Source organism: Brachionichthys hirsutus, unplaced genomic scaffold (genome assembly GCF_040956055.1).
Source record: "Brachionichthys hirsutus isolate HB-005 unplaced genomic scaffold, CSIRO-AGI_Bhir_v1 contig_190, whole genome shotgun sequence".
NCBI classification, from domain to species: Eukaryota; Metazoa; Chordata; class Actinopteri; order Lophiiformes; family Brachionichthyidae; genus Brachionichthys; species Brachionichthys hirsutus.
Window position 1 is genome coordinate 68,641 of NW_027180407.1, and position 27,571 is coordinate 96,211.

General features: G+C 41.2%; 1 protein-coding gene across 1 annotated transcript in view; it reads left to right on the plus strand.

Moving 5' to 3' along the window:
* Positions 1-484: 484 nt before the first annotated feature.
* LOC137914709 (immunoglobulin superfamily DCC subclass member 4-like) overlaps positions 485-27,571 on the plus strand; it is a 32,690-nt gene continuing 5,603 nt past the window's right edge. The window contains exons 1-10 of the mRNA XM_068758206.1: positions 485-551; positions 12,440-12,751; positions 18,621-18,762; positions 20,396-20,529; positions 23,168-23,302; positions 24,006-24,158; positions 25,291-25,701; positions 25,784-25,948; positions 26,658-26,795; positions 27,073-27,255. Coding sequence (XP_068614307.1) covers positions 485-551; positions 12,440-12,751; positions 18,621-18,762; positions 20,396-20,529; positions 23,168-23,302; positions 24,006-24,158; positions 25,291-25,701; positions 25,784-25,948; positions 26,658-26,795; positions 27,073-27,255 — 1,840 coding nt within the window. The remainder of the gene's footprint in view (positions 552-12,439; positions 12,752-18,620; positions 18,763-20,395; positions 20,530-23,167; positions 23,303-24,005; positions 24,159-25,290; positions 25,702-25,783; positions 25,949-26,657; positions 26,796-27,072; positions 27,256-27,571) is intronic.

Genomic DNA, 27,571 nt, shown 5'->3' on the forward strand with positions numbered 1-27,571 from the left:
TGTTTGGAAACATTTGGTGTTGCGCGTGTTTCAGCGGCACATCCTCTCGGAATTAATCTCAATAATTGTTGGTGTGAAGCACGGATTTGGACGTAAATGAGGAACGAGGGGTCTGTGTGTGTGTGTTAAAATCACCGACAGCTTTCCAGGACCCCGGCGACGACCCAGCCAGCCTGTCTGGTGAATGTGAGTGTGCTGTGCGCGAAAGTGCGCGCGCACGTGTGTGTGCGTGTGTGTGTGGACTAATAGCCAACACACACTTAACACTCGTTCGCAACATGGCGTTGAAGCGCCGAGAGACTCGACGGCTCTTCCCAGACTAACGCGACCCGTACCGCTAACAAAGGCAGGAGACCTCGGCGCTCACAGGGACGCCTTTACGCACCGGCGGAGACAATAGCGGCTTCCAGCGTGTGCACGGCGCTGTAGCTGGCTCGCACGGACGGACGCGCCGGACCCCACTGTTGGAAACCAAAGACTGTACATGGCGGTGGAGAATACAATTTGGGTGTTCTGTCTTCTGTCGCTGTTTTGCGGTCCATCAGAGCAAGGTAACGCGCTCCCTTTCATCATCTGCTGCGCGTGCGAGGCAGAAATGCATAACGCGCCGATCCGCAATCACGCATGGCGTTAAATGAGTTGTGATGAAAAGAGCGACAGGGTGAACGCGCACCTTGCTCGCTTCGTATAGTCTGCGCTCACCTCACGTGGCCTGTCGTGTGCGCGTGAGGCTGTGGTAGTTGTGCGTGTCTCTCTCGGGACGGTTTGGGGCTAAGAACCGGGAGGTCTCATGCTGAAGACTTTTGTGAGACTCATGCGAGCAGAGCAGAATTGATGGATTGATTGTCTGCCACGAAGACAACTTTTTTCTCCTTTATATTTTAATTGCTGAGAGCAGTTTGCGGTTTCGCCGGCTCAGAGTGGTGTGAGATAATTGTGAGGAACAAGCCAAAAAAATGAAAAAATAAAAAAAATCGTCGAAGGAAAGTAACTCTGTGGAGGAACTCGATGAACCCGGTGACGAGTATGTCTGAGCTGCAGCGCGAGATGCGCCAACAGTTGTATTTCCCACACATCACATAGCGGCTCTGAGAGTCGGGAGGAAAGTCTGCCCACACAGGTGGGTGAGTGGGTGCAAGATTTACACGACAAAGACCTGCGCAGAATGTCAGTGGAGGTCATTCACTTCATATATATATATATATATATATATATATATATATATAAAGGATAAGCCTATCATATGCGACTTTCATCCCTCTCCAACATGCATAAATAAAAATGTTATATGGAATGAAAGCAGAACCTTACAGCAAGGCCGTATGCAATTACTTTAACAATCAAATGCAGAAGAAGGTAACTGGATACTGATTTAATGGAGCCGAGTTGGACAACCGCAGTGTTGCGTACATCTTTTCATTTATAATATGAATTTGATGTTTAGAGAATGGTCAGATCTGTGCAGTGTTTGAATAAAGAATCACCACATTAAGAAGCTGTTTATGTTTAGCTGTGACTCAGCCTCAGAGAACCATGGCAAACAAACACACACACACACACACAGAGAGAGAGAGAGACAGCGCACAGGAACACATTACAGAATGCCTATATTTCTCCAGACAGTATGACCCTCTTCTGTGGCACAGTTCTGAATTACCAGAGAAAATAAAAAAAGCCACTATCACGGCTCGAGTCATTTAAAAAATGCAATACAGGTGAACTGTCTGCAACTTGGGCATCACTGAGACTGTCAATAGTTGAACTGACATCTGGTCTAGGGTGTATCCTGTCTCCCACCCAATGTCAACTCGGACAGCTTCCAGCTTCCCTGCATCCCTTCCCAGGATAAGTGGTTACAGACAATGGATCCATGTTTATTCTGGTCTCTCCAACCACCCATTCGCTTGTAGGCATCTAATCTGCAGCCACGTTATCCACCTTGCGGGTCACGGGTGTTGCTGGAGCCAATCCCATCTGTTATGGGTGAGAGGCAGGGAACCCCTCCAAGCGCATCACGCTATGCTGGTCCCAAATGTCAAATGTGAGTGATCAGTCTTTGGGAGCGGTGGTCATTTAAAAGAAGAAATGGCAACACCAGCTGCGAAATTTTACTTCGATTTTAGTCCCTATTGTACCATTGAATATCTGTGAAGGCCACAATATTTGATTGTAAATGTTTTGTTAGTTGAGAAACTGGTGGAAATACATTTTCCTGTTTTCCACTTTTAATTTAACCCTAGATCTTCTGGTAAAAAATAAAATAAAAAATGTATTCAACTGTCTAATATGTCCACGAGTGTTGTCTACAGCAGATATAAGCATTTACTTAACATGCAGAAAACAAATTCTTCGCAAATATTGACTTTTGTCTCTTTCAACAGTGTATTTGTCTGGAAATTGCCTGCACATCCTGGGTGTCCTGCTGTAGCTGTAACTCTAGTATTACACGATATTCCGTGTTTGGTACCCAGGACTGGAGATAAGGCAATATTGTGCACAAGGATTAGTGTTGTCATGAAACATTTCAGTAGCATGAATGAATTAATCAGAAATGTGCTTACTCGGTAGTTGGATTACTGTGACCCGCAGACTCATGTAGGGACAGCAAAAGGAATTACTCCTCTTAAGATCCTCTTCACTGGAGAGTGTGCTCACATCACATTATGATAACATCTCTTTAGGTACGGTAAAAGGTTGGAGGTGCTCTGCATCAAGAGAAAATAGGAATTCCTTTTATTTACACAGTAAGAATTATTGAAGTTTAAGTGCATGGCGAGTGGTTTTGACACATGGTCGCTGTCTGAAAGCATTTTCAGTTGATAAAAATATCACATTTCTAAGAACACTAAAAGAACCATCAAACAACTCACAGGCTGAACTCTGGTTAAATATTCAAGACCTGTCTTCAACAAGGGTTCGGACTCCAAACTCTGCAGCAACTCAGCAACATAACGCTTTAAAATGATCAAAGGGTATTTTTGACGTTTTTACAAGTAACGAAAGTGCAATTCACACAATCAGTTAGGTTGGCTCGATGTGGTCGCGTCTAACTGTGTGCACGCTGTTGGGTTCAGGAAGTGGGCAATGGGTGTTTTGGGAACAAGGCTAGTGGGTGGGGGCTTGGGGTGATTCTGGGACTGGCCTGTTTCTTCGTTCAGAGACAAAGAGCCCATATTGAACAAATGAAAGTGGGTCAGCACCATTTAAAACAATAAAGACATCTTTATCATTCATAAATTAAAGCAATGTCTACAGAAAATTATTTACACAAACAGGCCGCAAATCGGATCTGAGTCCTCGCTCACAATATTTGCAGCAGGAAGTATCGAAACTCACTGGATGTCATTCCTGTTCACTCACATCATTCTCCTGGCTTTCCACCACATTCATGTTCTTTCACCTGCTTGATGCTCGTCACGCTCCCTCATACAGACTAACGACAACAGTGTTGCTTTTAGAAGCAAATGAAAGGGGACAAACAGCAAAGAGCTGGTTTGAGAACATCTGAATCGATCATGACGCAGTTCAGCAAAGCAAAAATGAGGATGCGTAAAATTAGGTCAAGCAGCGTTCCTCTCATTTGAAGCTCACCTTTGTTTTCCTCTTTTTGGTTTCAGCTGTAGTGAGGATTCGAGTTGTTTATTTGATTGTGAAATAAATGATACCTGTGATTCCCACGATGTGGTTATTGCCGCTACCTATTCCACTTGAGGAAAATTAGCCCACTAGCAGGGATCATACTGCTTGATTGACCCTGCGTTTGTTGGTGGGAGTGAATTTCTTTTTTTTTTTTTTTTGGAGTCAACCATTTATTCCACATGTTGCACCAGGGTACTCTGGGGTGAAGTCCATTCTCTAGCTAAAAAAAATGACACAAGGCGTTAACATTTGGAGTTTGGAACACTGTCAGAGGAATATATTCTGAAACATTGAGTCAGTTCAAAAGGATAAGTCTGGGAAACGTTGTGAGACACTTTTTAATCACAAAATGCGTAAAGTCCCGTTTGAAGCGCAGACAGTTGGTTATCTCTGTCCCAGAAGAGGGTCACGTTCTGTACTGTGAAACCAACTGTAATTCACCTTGATTGTCTCCTCTGTGCTGCATTGAATTGTGTGACATTTAATGGTTACTTCGCCCCTCATTTCTTACAATTCTTTTCAATTTCTCTGTTTAAATCTATGATATCATCAAGCTCAGGTTCTAAAATGCTGGATTAATGCAATGCAGAGCAGACCTCGTGTTAAATCTGCTTGTTAGTAAATGACCATTTTTTTTGTACAATTCAGACAAGGTGGTGTCATGAACTCCTGAGAATGAAATAAAAAAAGTTTGTGACATTAAACAAATACATTTCCTGAGAAATCCATAAGCAGCTGTTCTTGTGGCAAAAAATCTGCAATATTTGCAGCAGTAATAAAACAACAGTAGAATGGATCCTTTTATTTATTTCTTTATTTTTACCAAAAAGCATATTTTATTAGTCTAAAAATCTAATATCCTGGCCTTGTCTTTTTCTTCAGGATATTTAGAAACATTTAGGCTCATCTTTGGAGGTTGGAGTCATGCAATGATTTGTTTCCGCCAATAAAAAATCCACCACACAGAAGAATTTGTCAGTGGCAAACATACTTTAATATTGTATGCTGGACAAACAGATTTAGGAGCAAGCACAGGAGAAACTGGCAGCCTTATGGAGCTGATGATTCAGCTGGTTCTTCTGCCACTGCAGGAAAATGGAGTCAGTGTCCATCTTTAGGTCCCAGAGGAGTCGTCATCTCGGTCTCGTCCTGAACTCTGTTACATTTCAAGCATGTCCATTTTGTTTTGTCTACCCTGCAGGGCCAGCTGTCCCTGCACAACGGCAGCAACATAATATTAAACATTGAATTTGTACAGGAGCTCATGTGGAGAATTTCTAAGTACACATTAGCAGTAAATTAAGTATCTGGTGTGTGTGTGTGCATGTGTGTGATTGTGTTTGCTGAGGTGCATTCACCCCTCTGTGCTTGTGTATGCGTGTGGGCGTGTCAGCTGCGATTTGTGAGTGCATCTTGATCTTCTCCCCAGAGAGTCTATGCTAAATTAGGATGCATATTATTTAAAGATGCCCTGGGCTGAGTTTCAGCTGGGTATATTTGTGCAGGGAATATGTTGATTTCTTTAAGGGGCCTTTTGAGTACCAATTCATGCTACCAGATATGCTGTCTTCATGCCCCACAAGGAGAGGAGGTCTTGAACTCAATTATGTCTGCTATGAACGAAAATGCTTTGCTCTTTTGGGATTTTTAAAGTATTGTGTTGAATGTATTTTGTTCGTGACTCTGGACAGCCATGAATAGCTCAGAGTCTGCCTGTAAATACAAGCTTGTGATCTAATGAGTTATTTAATTCATATTTAATTTCCGTGATTTCCTGTGTCCAGGACCTTGGAAAGGATTGTCTTAAGACAATGAATATAGTATATAAGGATGTCTAAATAAGTATATTTAGACATTGTGAAGACTTTAATATATAAATCCAGTTAATCTTTACAATATGTTTGGGGTTGCTCTTAAATTAATGGCTTTTTGCCTTTCTCTTGTGGGATTGAGTCCCACTGAGTCTAATGAATACTCATTTCACGTTTCACCGCTCATCCAAGAGACTTCTTCAGTTGACGGGTAGAAAGTCCAGATACTTATACTCCTGTTGGAGCAGAAAACAACAGATGACCGAAACCACTATGACGATAAGGCTCATTAGGAGTCGATACCAATCACAAGAGAGCCGTTGTCCCTCCCCACCCTCAGGTGAGCTGTTTTGCTGAGCTGCACCCAGGTGTGGCTGGGGTGTTGTGGATTTTGGGGACAGAGGTCAATACTACATTGTATGTTGCTGATAGATGGTGCCTTAATCCTCCTCCTCTGTTCAGAGATTCATTGATAATGCAGGGACTTTTGCATTGAGGAGACCAAACAGCCACTCAACAAGCTTGTATTCACAAGTGTATGGTTGCACCTGCAATGCAGCATTGAACTCCATCCCCAAAAATCACAACAAGCATCCACACATAATGCTATGTGCATTATGAGGTCAGTTCGGGGGCTGGAACAGGACTACACAGCGGCCCTGCTATGTGTTATGAAGTCAGTGAGAGGACACACCGTCGCTACACTGCTTGGGCAGGGAGGGGTCGGCGTTCAAGAGCTGGACTGCTGTCTGGGACAAATGCGGTCCTCCTCCTCTGGGCTCCGCAGCGTGGACAGCGCAGCCTGCGGCCTGATGGGAGCCACTCGAACGCAGAGAGTGTATGAGAGGTTCGCTTCAAAAATCAAAGTGGATTAATATGGGAGAGGCACTTTTCCATGCATGTGCAGATTGGCCGGCATTTGTATCCATTCTGAATTCCTGTATGTTCATTTGGCTGATCTGTGAATGAAGTCTGATTTCGAGCTGCGTTGTCTTTCCCACGTTGGCTTTACTGCTTGCTTTTGTTGACTTATGTAAGTGGGCCTGTTGGCCAGTTGACATGGCGATGCTGAGGCCCCATGCTGCTGGGAGTCCCTGCATTCAGGCACACTGCCCTGTGATTGGTGGAGGCTGGACTGGGATGATTGAGCACTTTTCACAGAGCGGGGGGGGGGGGGGGGGGGGGGGGGTGTACTGGTAAGCCCCCCTCTTGCATTCTCTTTCCCTCATTCTCTGTTCTGGTCCCATTCTCCTTCTTGCTTGCATTCAGCGGGACGCAGGGGCCATATTTGTATCACCACAGTCTTTCTTTTTCATTGTACACTTTCCTGCAACATGCTGCTCAACTGGGTTCTGAAGGAAGCTTGACACGGTTGTCAGGAACAAAAGCAATGACCTGATAATAGATCTCCTACGTATATGAATCTTCAAGAGGCAGTCAAGCTTGTGGTAATAACAGATTTATCAAGCCTGATTTATTAGGTGTTGGGCGGGCGGAAAATAAGGTTGGGGTCGGGCATTTTATTTATATAGGTCTATACCCCCTAATCTGCACAAAGGCCCCCTCACAATTAGCTGAATGTAATTAATATACAATAGTGCATTAATATACAATCCCTCATGGTTGCAGTTTGATCCTAAAACATGCATGATAAAGAAATCGCATCACCAAAGATCACACAAATTAAATGCTTTTTTGCAACACTAACACATTTATTTTAGTTTAATGTATTAAGTCACATTTCTTGGAATAGAAGTGTATGCTTGTGTGATAGTGGTTAAAACGACTTGGGTGTAAGAAGAGCCCTGCTGTATCGTCTTGGGAGGAAAAATGGCTGTAATGGTTAACACCTGACGCGGCAGCTGCTCGGACTGTGGCGTGAGTCACAGGGAGCTGCACTGTGGGCTCGGTCACATGTTGGGCCCACTGCTGTAATTTTCCAGCAGACCAATTTAACTCTTAAGGATTGTTCGATTTGTATAATGCTTTAAAAAAAAGTTATTTCATAGAATAGCAGTGCAGCTATATGTTGTCCAGCAAGCCAACCGTCTTCTCTTGCTGAGGTCTGGACAGTTAGAGTCCTGCAAATATGGACTCTAATAGACTGAATAAATCACTTTATGAAATAACAGATAAACGAACTAAACAAGAACCTCTATATCGCTACAGGTTGAAAAAACTAAAATACTAAAATACAGACAAAATATTTCAGTATGACAAATACTAGGAGATCTGAAAAGGAGTCTTTCAGGCAGAGCGAAAGATAGAAGCACAAACATTTTAACATTGAAATGTCACAACTCAGATTCATATGTTCATTCACATGCATTGTATTTCCTCCCAAGATTTGCTGTGAAGTATGGGCTTTCTCCCTTCTTTATAATGACGCCAAAGAGATGAGGATGCTCTGAAAAAGTTGATGCGGCTGTGAGTTTATGAATATTGTGATAAAACGCAACTCTTCAGCAAGGCTGTAGTCTAATGGATCATATGGCACTGTCTTTTCTTTTCCCAGCGCCCGGGGAGCACCATCATGCAACATTCTGACCATTCTGCTGGCTGATTCCTCCCTGTCACAGCGTTCCATTTATGGCCAGATATATGTCTCCTCCTCCTGTGTGTGTGTGTTGTAAAGTGCAAGCATCCCATCCCAGGAATGGCCTCAACATGCCTAAATCCGATGTTGTCCAAAAGCTGAGCATTGTCGCTAATACAATGTGGTTGGTCGAATCGTGAAAGATGTGCAGGATGCATTTTGAAGAGCTGCATCATCAGCTAGATGTCTTTCGGATGACGGTGTGGCATAAATTTCCCCCTTTATCACTTTGTCATCTACAAAGCCTTGCTTTAATGTTTTCTGAAAGTCACTGTATTCTCTGTGAACGCTTGTGTTTGTGATTACACTGCCAGGGACTGAGAGAGAGTGTGTGTGTGTGTGTTCATTTTTACCTTGCAAGCTCCTATAAGTTCATGTGGAGTTTCACAATAGCACTTAATAGTTCTCCATTTGTCTACCTTGATAGACTTTGTGCGAATGGAGGCAGCAAGCTTATAATGTAATAATAATACAGTAATACTCGTCTGTCAAGTCAGCCAAAAAGACTGTATTCATTGTCAACTGACTTTTTTATGTTGTCATCTGTCATGCAAATTGTATGCCTCCACATTGGTTTTGTTAAATATGGAGTGCATAGCAGCACGTTAACATCCTATTTTAGCATCCTATCTCCAGAGGGAACCAGAAGTCAGATCCTAAGTGTCTCTATGGAGAAGCTTAAAATCCCTTTGATAATAAAAGGTAAAAATAGGCTCACTGTATTTCTATTTTTATTTAATTCATTTCATTTTTTGCTATTTTTACCGAAAGCTTTCACAGACTGGGTTGAAGCATCTCGCAACCCAGATTTGCACCACGGTTTACTAAATGGTGATCCCTCCTTCCTGATGGTGCTTTATGATGTTTAGATCAACAAACAAACAAACAACAAACAAACCAAACCTTGACAAAAATATTTCATATTTTGACAACTGAGGCACATCTGTTAGTCAAAGTTTCTGTTTCTCAGTACCTGGGTGACAAACTGTAGAGCTCTTATCTAACTTCTGGCTTTATTGCTATAGACCTACTCCTAACCATCAGGACTGTGGATACAAAGTAATGATTTATTTTCACGCTGGATAGTTTTGGACACAAGTAATTAGCCTATTTTTATTTCACCTTGTTTCTGTCAATGTAAGGTAATTGAATTAGCAAACAAAAGCAGCTGAAATAGCAGGCAAGCTCTTGTAAAGCTTGATTTGAGGTTAGGTTTTTAGTATACGGACCTAACCCCCCCCCCCCCCCCCTTGCGCGCACACACACACACAATTGAATCCTGCCAAGTGCTATCAGTCAGACCATCTGCCCCTGTCCACTCAGTCTGTATTTGGTTTTGGCACATAGTGATTTTCCTGAGATGAATTCCACCTACCCTTACAATATAATACACTGCTAACATCATGCAGGACTCGTAGCAATTATACACTGCTTTGGTGTCAATTTAGCAGGTACAAGGCAATCTGGCTGATTTTGAGTGCTTTAGTGTTTCCTCTTCAGAAAAGCCTCTGTAATCACATTTCACTGTTTCCTTTGAGCTGGGTCTCAGGGCTTCTCTAATCGCATCGGCTCAGCTCAGCCCTCTATTTTGATTCTGTTATTCAGGGTGTCTTTCTTTGTATTTCATCCTCCCTTTCCCTTTTTTATCTCGTATTTTGAGAACGATCCATACAAGTATCTGGATCGTTGTCAAAATTTTGATGGGATGTAAGTTAGCCCAAGACCCATCTTTTCTTTCTTTTTTTTAAATCAAGATCCATCCAGATTTTTTTCCTTAATCCTGCTAAACACAATGTGCACCTCCATTTTTCAAAGAATTGCGACTGTATCCGCAATCTCGATCCGAGCCGGATGAAATTCGGTGGTGAGATAGAGGTCCCCACCCTACATGCCCGTGTCAAATTCCAGAAACATTGGTCAATAATCAACCGAGATATTGAGGAAATTGTTTTGAAGCTCCATTGTCTGCAATGTTGTCCGCCTAGGCGGAGGTAAAAATAATAATATTAAAAAGAAAAATAAGCGCAAGATAACATTTGTCAAATTTCAATTATTTATCTTCTCTCCTCTCCTTTTCTCTGCTTTTTATGCCAGTTTCTTTGTCACTGTGCTCCTGGCTTATTAGTGTCACTGATCTATTTAAGTCTTATTTATTCACCTGTTGTATTGCAATCCATCAAGTCATCAATGTATTGTTCATCTTACTGTTAAATCCATATGAATCTAGTTAAGAATGTAATATTGTGACTGGATGACGAACATCGCATTGAATCATTTATGTGTGATCTATTTCCTTCTTTGAATCGTTTGTCTCCTTCTTGCCGTTGCACATTATTCATGCGCCCCTTTCTCTTCAGAAGCCATTGTGGTTTCTCTACTGAGAATAAGCCGTGAACTGCTTGGCACAGTCCCATCACTGGATCGCAAAGCCAGTTATATATCGCAATGTTGCACCCTCTCCTTCCCACCAACTCCCATTTGTACAGTAAAATAGCAAAACGGCTTCTTCTCAGATCGCCCCTCTTCACCACATTGCGCCCTCATGAAGTACTGACAGTGATTGTGTATATGTGCATGTGTCTTTGTGTGGCTTTGTGGAACCTTTTCCGCGCTCGGCAGCAGTAAACTGAGAAATAGCTATTAATGCTTTAATGACTTAATGAGACCTCATTTGTTGAAATGGAAGCTACTGATCTGAGCAGTGTCAGTGAATACTTGTGCGCTCAACGTGGCTGTTTCTGTTCCAACAAGAGTGTGAGTGTGTTTTAATGTTTTTGTTTTGTGTCTGCACCTCTGTTTGTTTCTGGGTTTTTGATATGTGTTTGCTGTTTATGTTGTGAGGTCTGTGTGTGTGTGTGTGTGTGTGCGCGCTAAGTGCTGTGCGGCCTTTCTCAGCACTGCGTAGCCTTTTCATCAGGACGTGGTCGCTCGTCAAGCCTCTTTTAATTAAGGATGAGTTTTTTTTTTCTATTAACGTAATTAATCCAGTGCTGCAGAAAGAAAAGCTGAAACCTTTGTGTGTGTGTGTGTGTGTGTGTGTGTGTGTGTGCAGTGCATGTGGTCATATGAGTGTGAACCAGTAGGGATCATAGTGAGGTTCGTCTGATGTATTATATTTGCTTGTGATAATCGGCGTGGCCCACAATGAGCTGACGACGTGTCCGGGGTGTAGTCAGCTACAGCAACACTCAGGCGGATCAGGCGGCTGTAGACGAGACTCATCGACAAGAAAACAGATGCATGGACAATCGTTGTAATTGACAACAGTTCTTTGTCTTTCATCCCCATTTGCTCTTTGCTTTCCTCCTAAGATTACTCTCTTGTGCAGTCTCTCTCTCTCCTTCCTCTTCTTTTTTCAAGAACATTAATCAAATTATTCTGCGCACTGTTTACTCTTATAAGATAGAGGTAAAACAAAGAAAGAATAGCTACTAGGTGAGACAGCAATAAAAAGGTATGCGATAAAGGAAATTGTGAGTGTATGAAAACACCTGGATGAATAATAACCTACACTTAGGTTAAAGAAAATACACATACAGTATGTAAATTGTGTTTTATGTCAAAATCCTAAAGTTTTAGCTTGACTTTGCTTAAATAGCAACTTCCCCTTTGTGCCACAGCAACCATTTTATTTGTGTACCTCACCTTCTTACTCCTGATCCACAGTCTTGTCTCTTCTCTGACCCTAAATCACCCTGCCTAGGGAATGTACTCTATCCATCTGGGCTGCCAGCGCTGTCGATTATATTGACGCTATGCTGTGAAATGACAAATTACCAAAGGCTGAAATTGATATGGAAGGCAAATATAACCAAATATGATCAATGACACATAAGTATGAATACCTGGGCCAATGAGGGATAAATGTACAACATTTGATTCATAGCTCAGTTTTAATAGTGTTCACAAAGCAATAAAAAGGTTACTGCAGACAAATTAGACTTCCGAATGCAGTAAAAAGTGAAAATACTGCTTACACAAACTATTTTTGTTTGGATTTGTTGAACCCAGGTGTCTTACTTTAGATGAAAGTGCATGAAACAGTTGCTGCTATTCCACGCAAGGAACTATTGGATTTTGGATTTTGTACAGATAAAGAGGAAGGACCACGATTTGTTTTTTCTTTAACATTGCAAGAACCAAGAAGACAACCATTTAACTCACAATGTCAAAGAAACATTTGCATTGTTATCTGACTGTATGTCAGAAATGGAACAATTTGGGGAAGAAAACCTTCCTGGTGTATGTTTCCATGAATGATCATGCAAGTTATTGGAAGACGGGACCCTCTGGAAGTAATGATCAGCCATGACAGATGTTTGCATTCTTTGAACACTGTTGTTTAGACTACAGACTTAACAAACTTTTTTGTTTGTTTGTTTGTCCAACACAGAAAAGCCTGTTTCTGTGGAGCTGAGCTGTGGGGCAGGCCCCAGCCATGTATTCCTGGAGCCAGGTTTGCCCCTTTTGCTGGACTGCAACCTTGGGGCCAGTGATGCACCTTTCAATGTGACCTGGCTTCAGGATGGCCAGCCCCTGCTTCTGGAGGGGGGTGACTTGCAGTATTTGGCAAATGGATCCCTCCTCCTGCTGCCCACCTCGAAGTATGGACACGCACCCCAGGGTGTGGAGGGCAGCTACAGCTGCGTCAGCGCCAGCGCTCTTGGAGCTTTGACCAGCCGGACTGTCAATGTTTTCGTAGCAAGTAAGTGAATATAATTTTGTAACATTTTTGCATATTCATCTAAAACACTACTGCAGACTTGAGAGAGGAGTTAAAGAAGCCATTTTTTGCCAAAATGGAGAATCTCTGAACAGAGGAGGAGGATAAAGACACCATCTATCAGCAACATACAATGCAGCATTGACCTCTGTCTCCAAAATCCACAATGCCCCAGCCACACCTGGGTGCAGCTCAGCAAAACTACTCACATTGGGGGGGGGGGGGGGCATCCCTTCACCTTCACCTTCACCTTCACCATGCTGACTCCTGAAGAGTCTTATTGTCTTAGTGGTTTCAGTCCTTTGCTTTCTTCTACTCCAACATGAGTATCATCTAGAACTGAAGAAGACTCTTAGATGAGAGTTGAAATGTCCTCAACTAAACTTGAACAAGTCCAGCTGATTCTTCGTTTTTTTTGCTCTTCGTGAGGTAGTTCATATAAAGAAGGGACAAAACAGAGAGTCTTATAATCCTAAAAAAACTGTTGCAGGTGTTATTTTGTGGCAAAATGTTAACAGACGGACATTTCAGTATAACCTATATAATGGAAAGTGTATAGAAAAAAGATTTCTTTTCAGAGAGATTGATTTGTTATTTGCTAGATTTGCCAAAGGAATTTCTATGCATGGGAAGAGATTATCTTAGTTCCCCTCTGCTTCAGATAATGGGATACTTATGCTTCAGTTGAGTGCCAAGTGTCTCAGCTACAGGTACAGCTTTCAACAACATACTGTAAAACGCACAGGGTAGAGGAGGACTGGTGGCGGTGAATGAAGAAATGAATAAGAAGATGTGTATTTGGGGGGATGAAAGGCAGGCTGTTAAATCATTGCTTCAAGGGGGCCGCTGTATCTCAAGCGCTTAAGTGGTCGTCTTCATTTAGTCATTAGCTTTATGTAAGATGAGACTATCCATTGTGGATGCCCCTGCCCTTGTCAGCTGTCACATGTCTATTTATGAGGGTCTGTTGTTTGAGGAACAATAAGAGATAAAGGGGAGAGGGGTGGGGGGGTAAATGAATGGTGGGGAGGTGGAAATAAATGAAGGGAGTTTGTGGTGATGGTGAAAAGAAGGGCTTCAGAAACCATTAAGAATGACCTTCTGCTTCTGTGTGTGTGTGTGTGTGTGCATTTGTGTGTGGTTTTTTGAATGCAATAAGTGGTAAGAGGCTGTAAAATAGATTAAATAAACACAGGAGGTTGAAACCAAACTGCCTCGACATTGAATGGAGGTTTGTATTTTCTACTGTGGGTACACTGGGAGAAATGTGGTTGGAGGCTACCATGCAAGAGATCACATCTGTGAAACCATTATGAAATCCACCTGCTACAGTGTGCCTTTTGCAGTACTGTACACAATGCACATTGAACACGACCTTGTCTAAAAGCATGCAAATGCATAGAACAAGGAGAAAGGCAGCGCTCCATCTTTAATGCTGGTAAAATATGTAAGTAAGACTTCAGTGCTTCAGTCTCGTTTTTGTCTGGGCAAAATGGCAAAAGCAAATGTCGAGCGTGCATATTGACAAGCAGATCCAAAGGTAAATTAATATTCTGGAAAAGGAAGCTTGTAATTGAGCATTTAACCTTGGATAACTGGTCGAATTATGAAGTGAATGTAATTTTCCTGATTCCTACCAGCTTTGGTTGATGTCATAATCATTAAGCATGCTCACCCTAATCCATACTAATAAGATGCATGGTACAGTATTTACAAAACACAACAGTGCATTCTTGTTTGTCGACAGTTGGGGACAGATAGTTTGCACACAATACGCACAATTTTTGTACTTAATTTGCCTTTGTTTCTAATCTAGACAGTGAAACATTCACACACACACACACACTCACACCTATGGGCAATTTAGTGTAACCAGTTCATCTAACGTATATGTTTTTGGTGGTGGGAGGAAGCCAGAGAACCAGGAGAGAACTTGATATTTAAGAATTGACAGAATTGTGCAGCATACTTTCAAGGATAAATCAGAATTTCATATTGTGTATCTCTTCTATATGTACATTTTTAAAAGCTGGTAGATGCTTTAAGGATATATGATTATTTTACACTTTAATCCTGTGCGCTTGTAAATGTAAAATATAAAACTGATCAGTTTTATCTTTAATATATATACGATTTAATATTTAAACACACATCTCTTTCACCTTCCTAGAATGCTCTGATGTTTATAATTTTATGTACATAAAGTGTAAGTGATCATATTCTCTAAAATTACATTTTATTTCTCCCTTCATTGCAGTTTTACAACATGTCAGTAAATGACATCAACAGCCGAATCCCGTTTCCTGTAAATATACATACAAGATTTAACAGTGTTCTGTTAGTCAGCCTGAAAGCTGGGCAGCAAAAAGGTCATGGGTGGAATTATCTGCTTGCACAGGGGGAGGGGGAAAAGATGCAATCTGATAGCTGTGGGGCCAAAGTGTGGGGCATAGATAGAGGGACGGACAAAGACAGAGGAAAACTCGGGATAAAGTCAAGAGCAGAGGAGAGAGGGAATGAGAAGGAAGGGATTTCTTGAGTAGGACAAAAGTTGCTTTGAGCTTTTCTTTTAAGGAAATTCCTAAAAATGTGTTTAATACACAATTATTTATTTTATTTGAAAGCTATTGGATGTTTTTGACCCTGTACTGTAGGAGTAAGTGTAGTAGCCTGCTTATTACTGTGGCTATTTGTTTTTTTTTTGAGGGGGGGGGGGCATTCCATTGTACCGTTACAGATCCAGGCAGAACAATGTCAACTCTGAAACATCACAGAGGGTGTGTTCGGCACATTGCCAGATGGACCTGCCATGGAATTTCATTGTAGGGGACCCTCACGGAATCCTGCTAACAGGATGATGACTTATGCTTTATTAGATCTGAGGTGGAAGCTGAGCCAGTCATCATTGATCCATCATGCACGTCATTGCACAGAGTTCCTGCTCCAAAAACCTGCCGTGCTTGTTTGCATTAAGTCACACTAATGTGCTCGACTGCAACTGAGCCCTGTTCACTCAAACACATAAGTGCACAAAGTGATCCAGTTCAAGCTGTCTATGTACAGACAGGACACACAACAGTAAACACTGACGTAAAAATAACTGCAAGTTTACACACATATACACACCTACACACAGGCAGACAGTCTGGCATGAGTTCACACACTCTGATAGTGTTACACAAGAGCATCATGCTGCTTAATGAGTGGAAGTGTTAAGGGTTAATTATGAACTCGTGTTGCAAAGCCAGCTATGCAACAGTCAGCAAATTTGTCTGTTTGTCACCTGTTAGTTTGTTTGTTTTTGCTACTACAAGCGAGGAAGTTAGTTTTTTTTCTCTGCATGTTCAATGAGAAACTTTGTTCTCAGTGTAATAGGAAAAACGCAGATGCTCCGGTTGTTGCCATGACCACCAGTTGGTGTGTTCGGGGTAATCCTGGATGGAACACCCTGTTTCTCAGGCTTTTTAAATCTTTAGTTTCAAAACACTTTCCTGTCATTTTGGTTTGAAGTTAAACCCGAAGCCATGTTGTGTAGTAGTGTGAAGTGTTTGCACGCCGATGTTCCCTTCATGGTTGTGTTTGTTTAAAGTCAAATGACGTTCCACCTTCTCGCCGCTATTATGAAGTGTTTTAGCCATGCTACCTGCAGACAGTGTCCCACTTTAGTCCTGAATAAACTAGTTTGATAGATTGGCAAAATAAAAATTACAAGTACCGGTACATTAATGGTCACCATAATAACAAACAAATATACATGATTATAGTATAGTGCATATACAGTATATATATGCACTGTACTATATAAAAAGCAAGATTCATGGTTTTGAAGCGCTTCTCGGCTTTGTCCATACTCGAGAAATGCAAATAAAGTATTCAGTAATAAAAATACAAAAGCTTTCAGGGTTAATTTGCACAGGAGTAGCTCAAGTCAAATCTTGGGCAAAGTGCAGGTCTTGTGAGGACTCTCACATTTATGTAAAATTTAATGAAATGCTGGATAAATGTCTCATCTCTGGAACGAGTCAACGCTGTCCTTGAACAAGCGCATCCTGTATGCATTCATACTGCACGAATACCATTAGAACTATACAGTATTTTTGAATGAGCATAGTGCAAAAAAATCAATGTGACCTGAAAATACATTGGAATACAGAATGCAAATATCGAACAAAAGGCTCATCACAGGTTAATTAGCTTGTTGTCTGCAAGAGGAATAGAAGACCTTAAAAGTCATGTTAAAGTTTTCCTAGTTTCTTTCTTTGTCTGTTTCAGCTTCTGAGCTGCACATTTATAACTTGAATGTCGAACACCAAAGCTTAATAAGAGCCATGACAGGTCGGCTGACCAAAACCAGTTTGTTCCTCTAAGATCATCCCTTCACTAAGAGGACACATTTGTTCCTTCTTGCCTTTTAACTATAATTTATGTTTTGCTGCACATCAAATCACATTTCATTTTTAACTGAACTTCATGAAAGCAATTTCTATTTCTTCAAACATACAGCATTTATTGATAACTATTTACAATAAATCAGTTTACACAGAATAACTTTATTATTGTTCAATTATAATGACTTTGCTTAAAGTATCATTGAGAACCGTCAAGAACTGGAGCATGAAGAAAACATAATCTAGATTATGATTTTAATATTAGTACTCTTATGTGTAATGTACTTTTCTGCCCCCCCCCCCTCCTTTGGTTGCTTCTGTGTCTGCTTTCTCTGCGTTCCTCTTGGATCCTCCCCCAACATGGAACTCAGACAGAGCTAGAGGCAAAGTTGCTGGTGCAGCCAGCCAGTTGTGCTCTTGGTGTCAGAGGTTGGAGGCCCCCAGCCAGTGCTCACTGCTGCCTCCTGGTGTTCGGTATAATCTACAGACTGTGTACTCGTGTGTGCGTGTGTGAGAGTGTGAGAGAGAGTTGTGAAAATTGGAGCGTTGATCTTGAAAAAGAATTAATCTAGCCAAGCCTGATTAAATCTCCAAATCAGGACATTCAAGGGCATTTGATTGATCTGTGAAAAACAGCTGTTAAATTGCAACTTTAATAAGCTTCAGTAATATGAAAAAAAGTACAAGCAGCATGTGAGTGTTCTTCTGTCCTACTTCTACCACAGATGGTTCAGCTCTGAGCTATATATCCCTCCATTGCTGGTATAATGAAGGTGACTCTGAAACTTTACAGATGGTGTCACACTAGAGTCTTTTATTTGTAAATTCCCATTTATTTTGGTAATAGGCAGGTATTTGCCTGTCATGTTTTAAAACATCAAAGAAATTATAGCATTATAGATGTGCATCTCAAAATCAAAAAGAATTGTGGTACCTCCAAATAATTGTAATATTTTACAAGATCAGCTAAAAAAGGATTTATAATACAGTTCTATTATAAATTATAAAAAGTGTGTTAATTTATGCACTCGGTACTTGCTCAGGACTCTTTTTGCATGAATTGCTTTTACTGTTACTTTGTCATTGATGGCACTGCTGATGTATTATGGATGCCCAGGTTGCTTTGATCGCAGCCTTCAGCTCGTAGGTACTGTCGGCAATGACATCTCATTTTCCTCTCAGTAATAACTCATAGATTCTCGATGGGGTCTGGGTCAGGTGAGTTAGCTGGCCAATCAAGCACAATAACACCACGGTTAGCAAGCCAGTCGCCAGTACGTAGTTCTTGATCTGTGGGCAGAGCAAGTTTTGTGGAAAAAAGATATCAGCATCTTCATAAAGCTCGTCAGCAGATGGAAGCATGAATAGCCCCAACATCTCCTGGTGGACAGCAGCGTTGACTCACAATTTCTTTTTTCTGCTTTGATAAAATCTCATGACCTCCATGACCTCTATCCCCCCAGGTCTGTCTGAGTTCCATCAGCAGCCGTCAGCTCAGACAGTGCCCATGGGTAGAGCGGCCCGCTTTGAGTGCCAGACTGAAGGAGTGCCTGCACCCATAATTACTTGGGAGAAGGATAAAGTGGCTGTCCCTGAAGAAACAAGGTGATCCTTCAGAGCATTGTTGTCATCTTTCATCTTCTTTTTCTCATATTTACTCGTCTGTCTTCCTTGTCTCATATCAATGAACAAATGATGTGATAACTAAGATTTGTTTGACAATTTCATTACTTAAATCCATTAATATCAAATGATGGTTATTTTTTATTGATGCTCTTTATATCTCATTATTTATATGTTTTTGGATTATAATATTGGATTTATGTCTATTACATACATAATAACATTTATTAAGAATAGACGTAATGAAGGTAGAGGACTTTGAGTATCTAAGGTCAACATTGATGGAAAATGTGAAGAGGAAGTGAAGAATCGTGTGCAGGCAGGCTGGAACGGGTGGAGGAAAGTATCAGGTGTGCTCTGTGATAGTGTCAGCGAGGATGGACGGCTCAGAGACAGTGGCTCTGAGGAAAAGACAGGAGGCAGAGCTGGAAGTGGCGGAGATGAAGATGCTGAGGTTCTCCTTGGGAGTGACCAGGTTGGATAGGATTAGAAATGAGACAATAAGAGGGACAGTGAAGGTTAGACGCTTTGGGGATAAGGTCAGAGAGGGCCTTATCTCTTCAATGGTTTGGACATGTCCAGAGGAGAGATAGGGACTCTATCGGTAGAAAGATGTTTGGAGCAATCTATTCAACTAAATTGCATGTTTTTGGAGGTGGGAGGAAACCAGAGAACCTGGAGAAACCATGCAGACACCAGGAGAACATTCAATCCCCGCACAGTTAGGATTCAAACTCATTACCTTCAACAGGGCTACCGATTATGCCACCGTGCCACAGTCCAATATTAATTTCCTGTACTTTACAGGATGGAACAAACATTCAGATGCAGTATCTTAATCAAAGGTCAGAAGTAATGTCAAAGAAGATATTTTGGGTGTCACAAACTGAAATAACCTTCGTTTTAACAAATCAGGCTGTGGTCCCTGACTGGACCTTTTGCGATCTTATGGATAAAAAGACAATGTTGTCATTTCAGATATGGACTTATTTTCACTCTCTGTAAATTGTCTCTCACAAATGGGCTTATTTTCTGGGCCACTTAGTGATATTGACATTTCTCTGTGGCTTTGCTGGTCTTGGAATATATATATATATATATATTTTTTTTTTTCTTTTCAACCTTATTGACTAAGTGCTAATAGCTGCTGCAGCCCTGCAAGACCCACAAACAGCTCATTGCTCATAAGGTCTTATTGGTGGGATGTGGTTCGCCCACCAAAGGCACTGTTAATGGCCTCTCACAAAGATGGTCTAAGGGACGGCTAACACAACCCCTTCCCCACCCCCTCTCTACTGGCTTCTTTATAATATATCTACTTTTACATTGTGCTGTCATTTATTTTCCCTCTCATTATCTCTTTTCCTGTTCTTTCCCTGCCTGGTTGTGCTTATTCTCTCATTTCCCATCTCTGTTGGGGGTGTCTCACCCACCCATCTGAACAAGCTACTGTGCTGAACAGGCTATAATAAAGCTAGTACAAAGCTGTGAGTTTGTGACCCAAAGAGATCACATTCACAAATTGTTCACTTGTTGTTTTCTTCTTAGCTCTGTCATCATATTTCTCCATCGGTCTCTTGGCCACCTTTACTCTCATTTTCTCCCTTTGCAACAGGTTCATTACCCTTCCTAATGGGGTGCTCCAGATTCTGGAGGTGACCAAGGAAGATGAGGGTGCTTACCGCTGTGTCGCGTTCAACTCTGCCAGGAAGGACATCAGTCATGAAGCCGAGCTCACTGTCATGGCAGGTGAGGTCTGTTGCAGTGCTTTGTATTGCTAGATTAAGCAGACAGGCCCTGCTGGGACCTGCAAGACAAATAAAAAAAATACGATATGAGTTGAAGGAGTGAATTCTTGATTCGATCTATTCGATCTGAAGTGCTAGAAAATGGCACCCTCTCTTATAAATTCAGATTTGTATTGCGTCCTGTTTTTGTACCTACTGTATATTGATTACAGGTGGTCCTCACTTAACAACGGATAACATTCATAAGACCCCGTCGCTAAATGATTTTGTCGTTGAGACATTACATTGAATGAATCAAAAAAAAAATGCATGTATGCGCTTGTTGTAGCAGCGATTTCTTGTCGATAAACACATATTTTTACATTTCTGGAAGCCCGTTGTAAGTCAGAGTCACCGTAAATTAATGCATAAGGCGCACTGTCGATATTTGAGGACATTTAAGGTCGGTAGTTCTGCTTTGGGAAGTCTTTGTGCTCTTGATAGCATCCTTCTGTTTGAGGATTGTACATAGTCGTCGATGTGTTCTGCTCGTATTGACGTGGCAAATCACGAATGCAGACACCATGGTCACGTTGATCGATGATTTCATGCTTCATCTCCATCATCATCATTCGTTTTTTCTTCTCACTGTCTTCCTTGCTACTCGCTTTCTTTGGACCCATCACTCACTATAAAGAATATTAACAGATACAGCAAAAACCACTGAACGAGTGAAGCGCGCTCGCATCTCAGAGCAAAATATTACTTGCAGGCTCGCTTGTATATCGTAACGCTTGTATGTCAAAGCACTCGTGTGAAATTAATAATAATAAATATATTAAACACGAAAGCAGAGCATTACTGTATATATATATTATTTAAAGAATTCAATAACTTCTATCTATCCCTTTCTCTCGCCATTCCTCATTATACGCGCAAAGCACTTTAAGGTGGAGTTGTACATTAGAGACAAATGCGCACCGTACATTGTCTGTCCTTCAGACTTAATTTGCTGAGATTCATCAAAAAGCTTTCATTCCCTTGATTCTTTCTATGTTGACTGACATGAAACACTTTACGGTTACAGTCATTGAACTTTCATTTTTATTTCCTGTACACAGCCGAGTACACTCATAAGAAACTAAGTCAGTTTTGTCAGGAAATACTTTTAGACATGGCTGTTTGCAGCAGTCACTTAATTATCTTTGTACTTACCCGGCACAAAAAAACAGGACATTGTGTCAGAGAGGTCGTTTTTCAGGCTCTATTTTATTTATTAATTGAACTCTTCAAATTCAGGTACGAAGAAATTAATCAACTAAAAACCATGCACATCAATTCAGTAAAATATGGCAACACCCAGTCCCAGCGTTAACTGCTCGAAGTGATCAAAGTCAAGAAATTTACCTTGAGAAGATACAGCAAATTTGAAACATTCTGCTGTTTAAAATGTCTGTTTCAAGTTTCCGCTTCTTTATCTTTGCAATACACCTACATTCATGTCCTCATAAAAGTGAAACTACTATGATAAAGCACCCTGATGCACATCCCTCACACAGGAAGAGTGACCCACTTAAAACTTCATGCATTAACAAGGGCTGCTGTACATAATCTCAGTGAGTTATCCATAATGTGTTTACATAATGCCATTGTGTGGCATTGAGGAAGAAACACACATGCACACACAATGCTAAGGCAAGGACATGGAAAATGCATCCTCTGGAAACACAGTATGGCCAGTCTTCATCGGTCCACTCTCATTCCCTCACAGCACAACAAGCAGATGATTAGATTTTACCATGCAGAGAGACTCATTCTTTGAGGACAGCCTTGTTGTTGTACTTCCAGCACACACAAGGCAGATACCGGTCTGGAAATGAAAAGCTATCAGAGAGGGATAAGTGGGGAAACATTTTATGTCCATCATCACTGACGGCGCTTCTTCCTTCATATGAAAAGAAAAAGAAGCAAATTAATGATTGATCGACGAAGGGACACATTCTGTGTGATTTGGCATCAGCTTTCCAGTCTTTCCAGACATTTTGAAACTGGATTTCCAAATCAATAATACGGGTATACTATACCTATAGACTGATTTATAATATAATCTCATGCTGTCCTTCCCTTACCAAGGTACAGGAACTCTTCCAATTGAGGCAAAGTAGGTTCACATTATTATAATTAAATACCATTCAAGAGTTAACAATGAACATTAACATGCCTATTTGAGAATTGCACTGCCAACTGACAAAGAATAAAGCCATTTATTAAATTGAGTCTTGGAAGGGCAGTCAGTGCATATAAATGAACACATAAAAGTGAGATGTGATATTTGACTTCTTTTTTAAGATAGTTTTTTCTTATTTTCAATCTAGGTTTGTCTTAAAATAATGGCAAAGGAACAGCATTTTTAAGGACTGAAAATAATTTAATTAGAATGCAAATTTAGAGATGTCTGGATGTTTTTCTTTAAATGTCAATTAAATCGATTTTGTTCTGGGAGGTACCGGTATATCTAACTATAGGTAACTTTTTGGACCTCGACAAAGGCGGATGACTTCCCATTTGAGAGCAAATGCAAACCTCCCAACCACTGTCTACATTAATTGTATCTCGTATTTGCTGGTCCTTGAAACCAAAGTATGCATTTGTTGTTATAGGCTCTACTGAATCCCTCGAGAAAGTTAGAATCGTTGCACCGCCTCAAAATGCCACAGTCATGGTCGGCCGTCCCGCTGTGATGGAGTGCATGGCACAAGGCCAGCCAAAGCCACTCGTGTCCTGGAGCAGGCAAGGTAAACACAGATACTCACTCAAGTATATTAGTGGTTTGCATCTTGTTGGTGTTTTTCTTTTCTGCTAGGTCTGTCACACTTTCTCTCTATTAATATCATACTCGGGGGGGGGGGGGGGGGGGGCATGAACTTTTTACAATCAGACTTTCATACCAATAGTGTGTATAAATCCAAGTATAAATGTATTGTTTCACACACACTAATAATATTGATGCAAATGACATCATGAGACTCTGAATTTGTGTCACTATTAACATTTAACTATACAGAAGATTGTTTTGAAGGCTATTCATTTTGACTGTATATGCTTTATTTAGGTCATACACAAAGTGGCTATCGTGGCTCAGTTAGCGACCATATCTTATGTGTGGCATTTGATGAAATATTGTAAATATTTCACTTTGTAGATGATGATCATTATGTTAAGAAGATATAACAACAGTATAAAACTGCAGATATATGAAATAAATGTCTTTACAATGACTAGAGACTGATGTTATACATGTTGGTATTGTGCCAATGTTGGCAGCCAAGTCATGCCAGTCTAAAAAGTCTCCTGCAGGTCATTTTGTGGAATTGCAAGTTCAATCCCTGTCTCATTAAAGTGCCGGTTCTCCCCCCAATTCAATACCAACCTCTATTTTTCACATTTGTATGAACTGAAACTTTCCTGCTGGTGTTTGTTTCTTTCTCCTTTGATTAGATGGAAAACCCATTTCTACTGACGTGGCCATCCTCACAACAAACTTGGTCATCAAAGACACAAGGCATCACCACTCTGGCATCTATGTCTGCCGGGCTAACAAACCCAAGACAAGAGAATTTGTTGTTGCCACTGCTGAGCTGATTGTGCCTGGTAGGATTTATGTACTATATACCAGACATTTTAGTTGAGATGATCGATTGATCTATCGATTGGTCGGTCTGTCTGTGTCTGTGATGATGATGATGAATATATTTATTAGATAGAATGTTAAAGTACAAGTACAGTCACAGTAGCATGTATTACAGTACAAATAAGGTCAAACATCCTGTCTAAGAGGAGCATTTCAAAAAAGCCCTTGCGGTCTTGTTTCCGTTGAAAGTCCTTGGTACATAAATCATCGACATTTAACAATACAAATTTCACAATACAAATAAAAATAAAACCAATATCCAGTTACTCAATTGATGCTAAGTAACATTAGAAAAATAAAATGTCTATCTATCTATCTATCTATCTATCGGTGAATCCACCCTCTGCATGACTGTGATTTCACCACATGCTGCATCCATGGCTGCTAGCACGGCCATTTGCACATAAAGAAAGATCTCAAATTTGCTTGACAGAATTTGATAACTAGTTCAGCAATTTTGTATGTAATGACTCAAGCAATGAAATGAAGACTATTAGTTTTATTGGGAACGACTATTCAGCATCCATAAGCATAGTTCATTTTGACTGACATGACATAAGCAAATGATAAAGTTAGAAAAGAGCAGATGATTGTATGAAAGCAACCCATACATGTCCAAAAGCCTCTGCAATTGGCTCAGAGGAAGTAGAAATTGCAACTATGATGTGCACAAATGACTATATGTTGTGGAGGTTGAACTAATAGTTATGAGAATATTCATTCTGATCGGAGCATAGCAGCAAAGCGACTGATTAAACCTGTAACCGACGAGGTGCATTATAGGAGTGTAGGATTCATCTCAGGATCTCAACGCCTACACTCTTGTCATTTTTGACCTTTTGCTCTCAAAGTTATTTTTTATCTCCCCTTGAAAAAAAAGTGTAATTCCAAGTCTTTGGACTGACATTTAAATTGTATCATCCATCCATCCATCCATCAATTGTCTTGTACCGGTAGATGATCGTCTCATCTACAGCTGCTTTCCCACTTTGCGGGTCACAGGTGTTGCTGGAGCCTATCCCAGCTGGCTATGGGTGAGAGGTGAGGTGCGCTTCTCCTCTCAGTCACATTTTTGTTTCCTACTTCCAACAGCTCCCCCTGTGATCCTGCAGCCTCCAGAGACGGTGTCTCTCTCCCGGGGAAACACAGCCAGGTTTGTGTGCAACAGTTCTGGGGAGCCTCCGCCGCTGTTGCACTGGCTTAAGAACGGCCAACCCATTAAGCCATTCAGACGGGTGAAGAGCCAAAGCCCTGGAGTCCTGCTCATCAATCAGCTGGGAATGGAGGACGCAGGCTACTACCAGTGTATAGCAGATAATGGTCTGGGCACAGCTTGTGCCACCGCTAAGCTGACGGTTATCGTAAGGGAAGGTCTGCCCAGCCCTCCTCGCCGCCTGTCTGCCGTGCCCTACTCCAGCACAACTGCCCTGCTAACCTGGGAGAAGCCTGAATACAACTCGGACCAAATTATTGGTTACTCTTTGCACTGCAATCGTGCAGCAGGTGTGTCTCTGTGTTGCTGTGGATATACACATTTTTCTAAAAAAACCTCACATTTTAATTTGTGATTTCCCATCTTTCTCAGGATCTGATAATGTGGAGTACCAGTTTGCAATGAACAATGACACCACAGAGTATCACGTCAAAGAGCTCCTCCCACATACTGCGTACACATTCTTTGTGGTGGCTTACTCTCCCATGGGTGCCAGTCGGCCATCTCTGCCTGTTACCGTAGAGATGTTGGAGGATGGTGAGTAATAAAAACTAATGCTTAGGTAAAATAAGGCCAGGCTTACGATGCTTACGCTCTTATAAAGCAGTTGTTATTTTGCCAACCACCTAACCCCTGCTGGATTCTGGAAGGCTAATGAGTAATATATATAATTTATTCACAAAGTCCATCCATCCATCCATATCAGTTTAAAATAAGGTATTAGTGGGTCAATCAGGTCAAGTTTTGATCTAAAATCTTCAGTCACATTTAATCTCCTATGTTCATAAACGGTAGTCCTTGTATAGTCGATCGTCCATTGTGCTTCCATATCATTAGCCTCATAGCATAATTGCCCATTGTCAATAGGCATTACCTAAGACAGGTAATTATGCTATTAGGCTAACAACATGCCCTTTAAGAAACCAATAATACAACTGCAGGAGGGCAATGAAGTTTCAACTGTTTTGACAACGGTCGGAGGAGATTATGATGTACCTTTTAAATTCAAAGTGAGAGATGCAAAAGTAAAGATCCAGCAGCCTGTTAGTCATTAGATCACTTCTCTGTTTAATTCTTTGTTGTGTCTGTCCATAATTATGTACATAATGAATGCAGAAGATATACGTAAAGCGACGTCTGTGTCAGTATCCGATTTTCATGAAGCGTGTAAATGGCACTAGGCTAGGTATTGTGCTGCACTTTAGGATTTGTCTTAAATGTATATCACCTTTATTCCCTGTTGCAGTGCCAAGTGCACCTCCTCAGCTGTCTATAGCCAGCACCTCCCCCACGGACATCAGGCTGATGTGGCATCCATTGTCCTCGCAGCACAGTCGAGGAGCTGTCACCCGATACCGCATTGAATATGGTGCTCTGGATCAGTGTGAGTGACCCCTGCTGGCACTGAAAGCAAAAACATTAGTGCATATTATGGAATGTAATTCAGGGCATCGACCCATTTCTGGTTCATATAAATTTTCTTCACAAGAGTTATCTACTCAAAATGGACAAGAAATAATACACTATTTGACTTCCTATTAATTTTCTGAAATGAATGCCAGACATTATGAAAAGGTTAAATATATTGAGACAGTGTAAAGTCTACTTGCAGAGCCTAAGACCCATGGAGTTATTCATGTGTGTCTTGCATGTTCCTACAGCTGACAGTGTTTTCTCAGTTGAAGTTGGGGCCAATGAGACTCAATTCACACTAAGAGAGTTGCAGCCCAACCAAATGTACAGGATGAGGATAGCAGCTGGGACTGGTGTCGGTTTTGGGATTCCCTCTGAGTGGGCCCAGCATCAAACACTGGCACATTACAACCACAGTGACCACAGCATGGGTAAGGGAGAAGCACAAGAGCTACCTGTTTCTAGTATCTGCTGTTTCCAGAATTGCCATTTTTGTTTGCTCAGGTCATTTAGTTCAATCCATGCAGACATTTCAACAAAGTTTTGCTCAGTCAAACACATTCTAAGTGCGTGTTGGGTTTTTGCAAGGATCTCCCTGCTCTTATCCTGTACGTGATATGTTTGGACTAAGGGCACAGTCAAAGTGAAAAAAAAAAAGAGTTCAGTTTTGGAAGCTTGGAATTTTAAAAATAGCTCTTCTCTTTTCTGGCATGCTTCTGTTGGTTTCATCGCCATGTGATCTCCAGC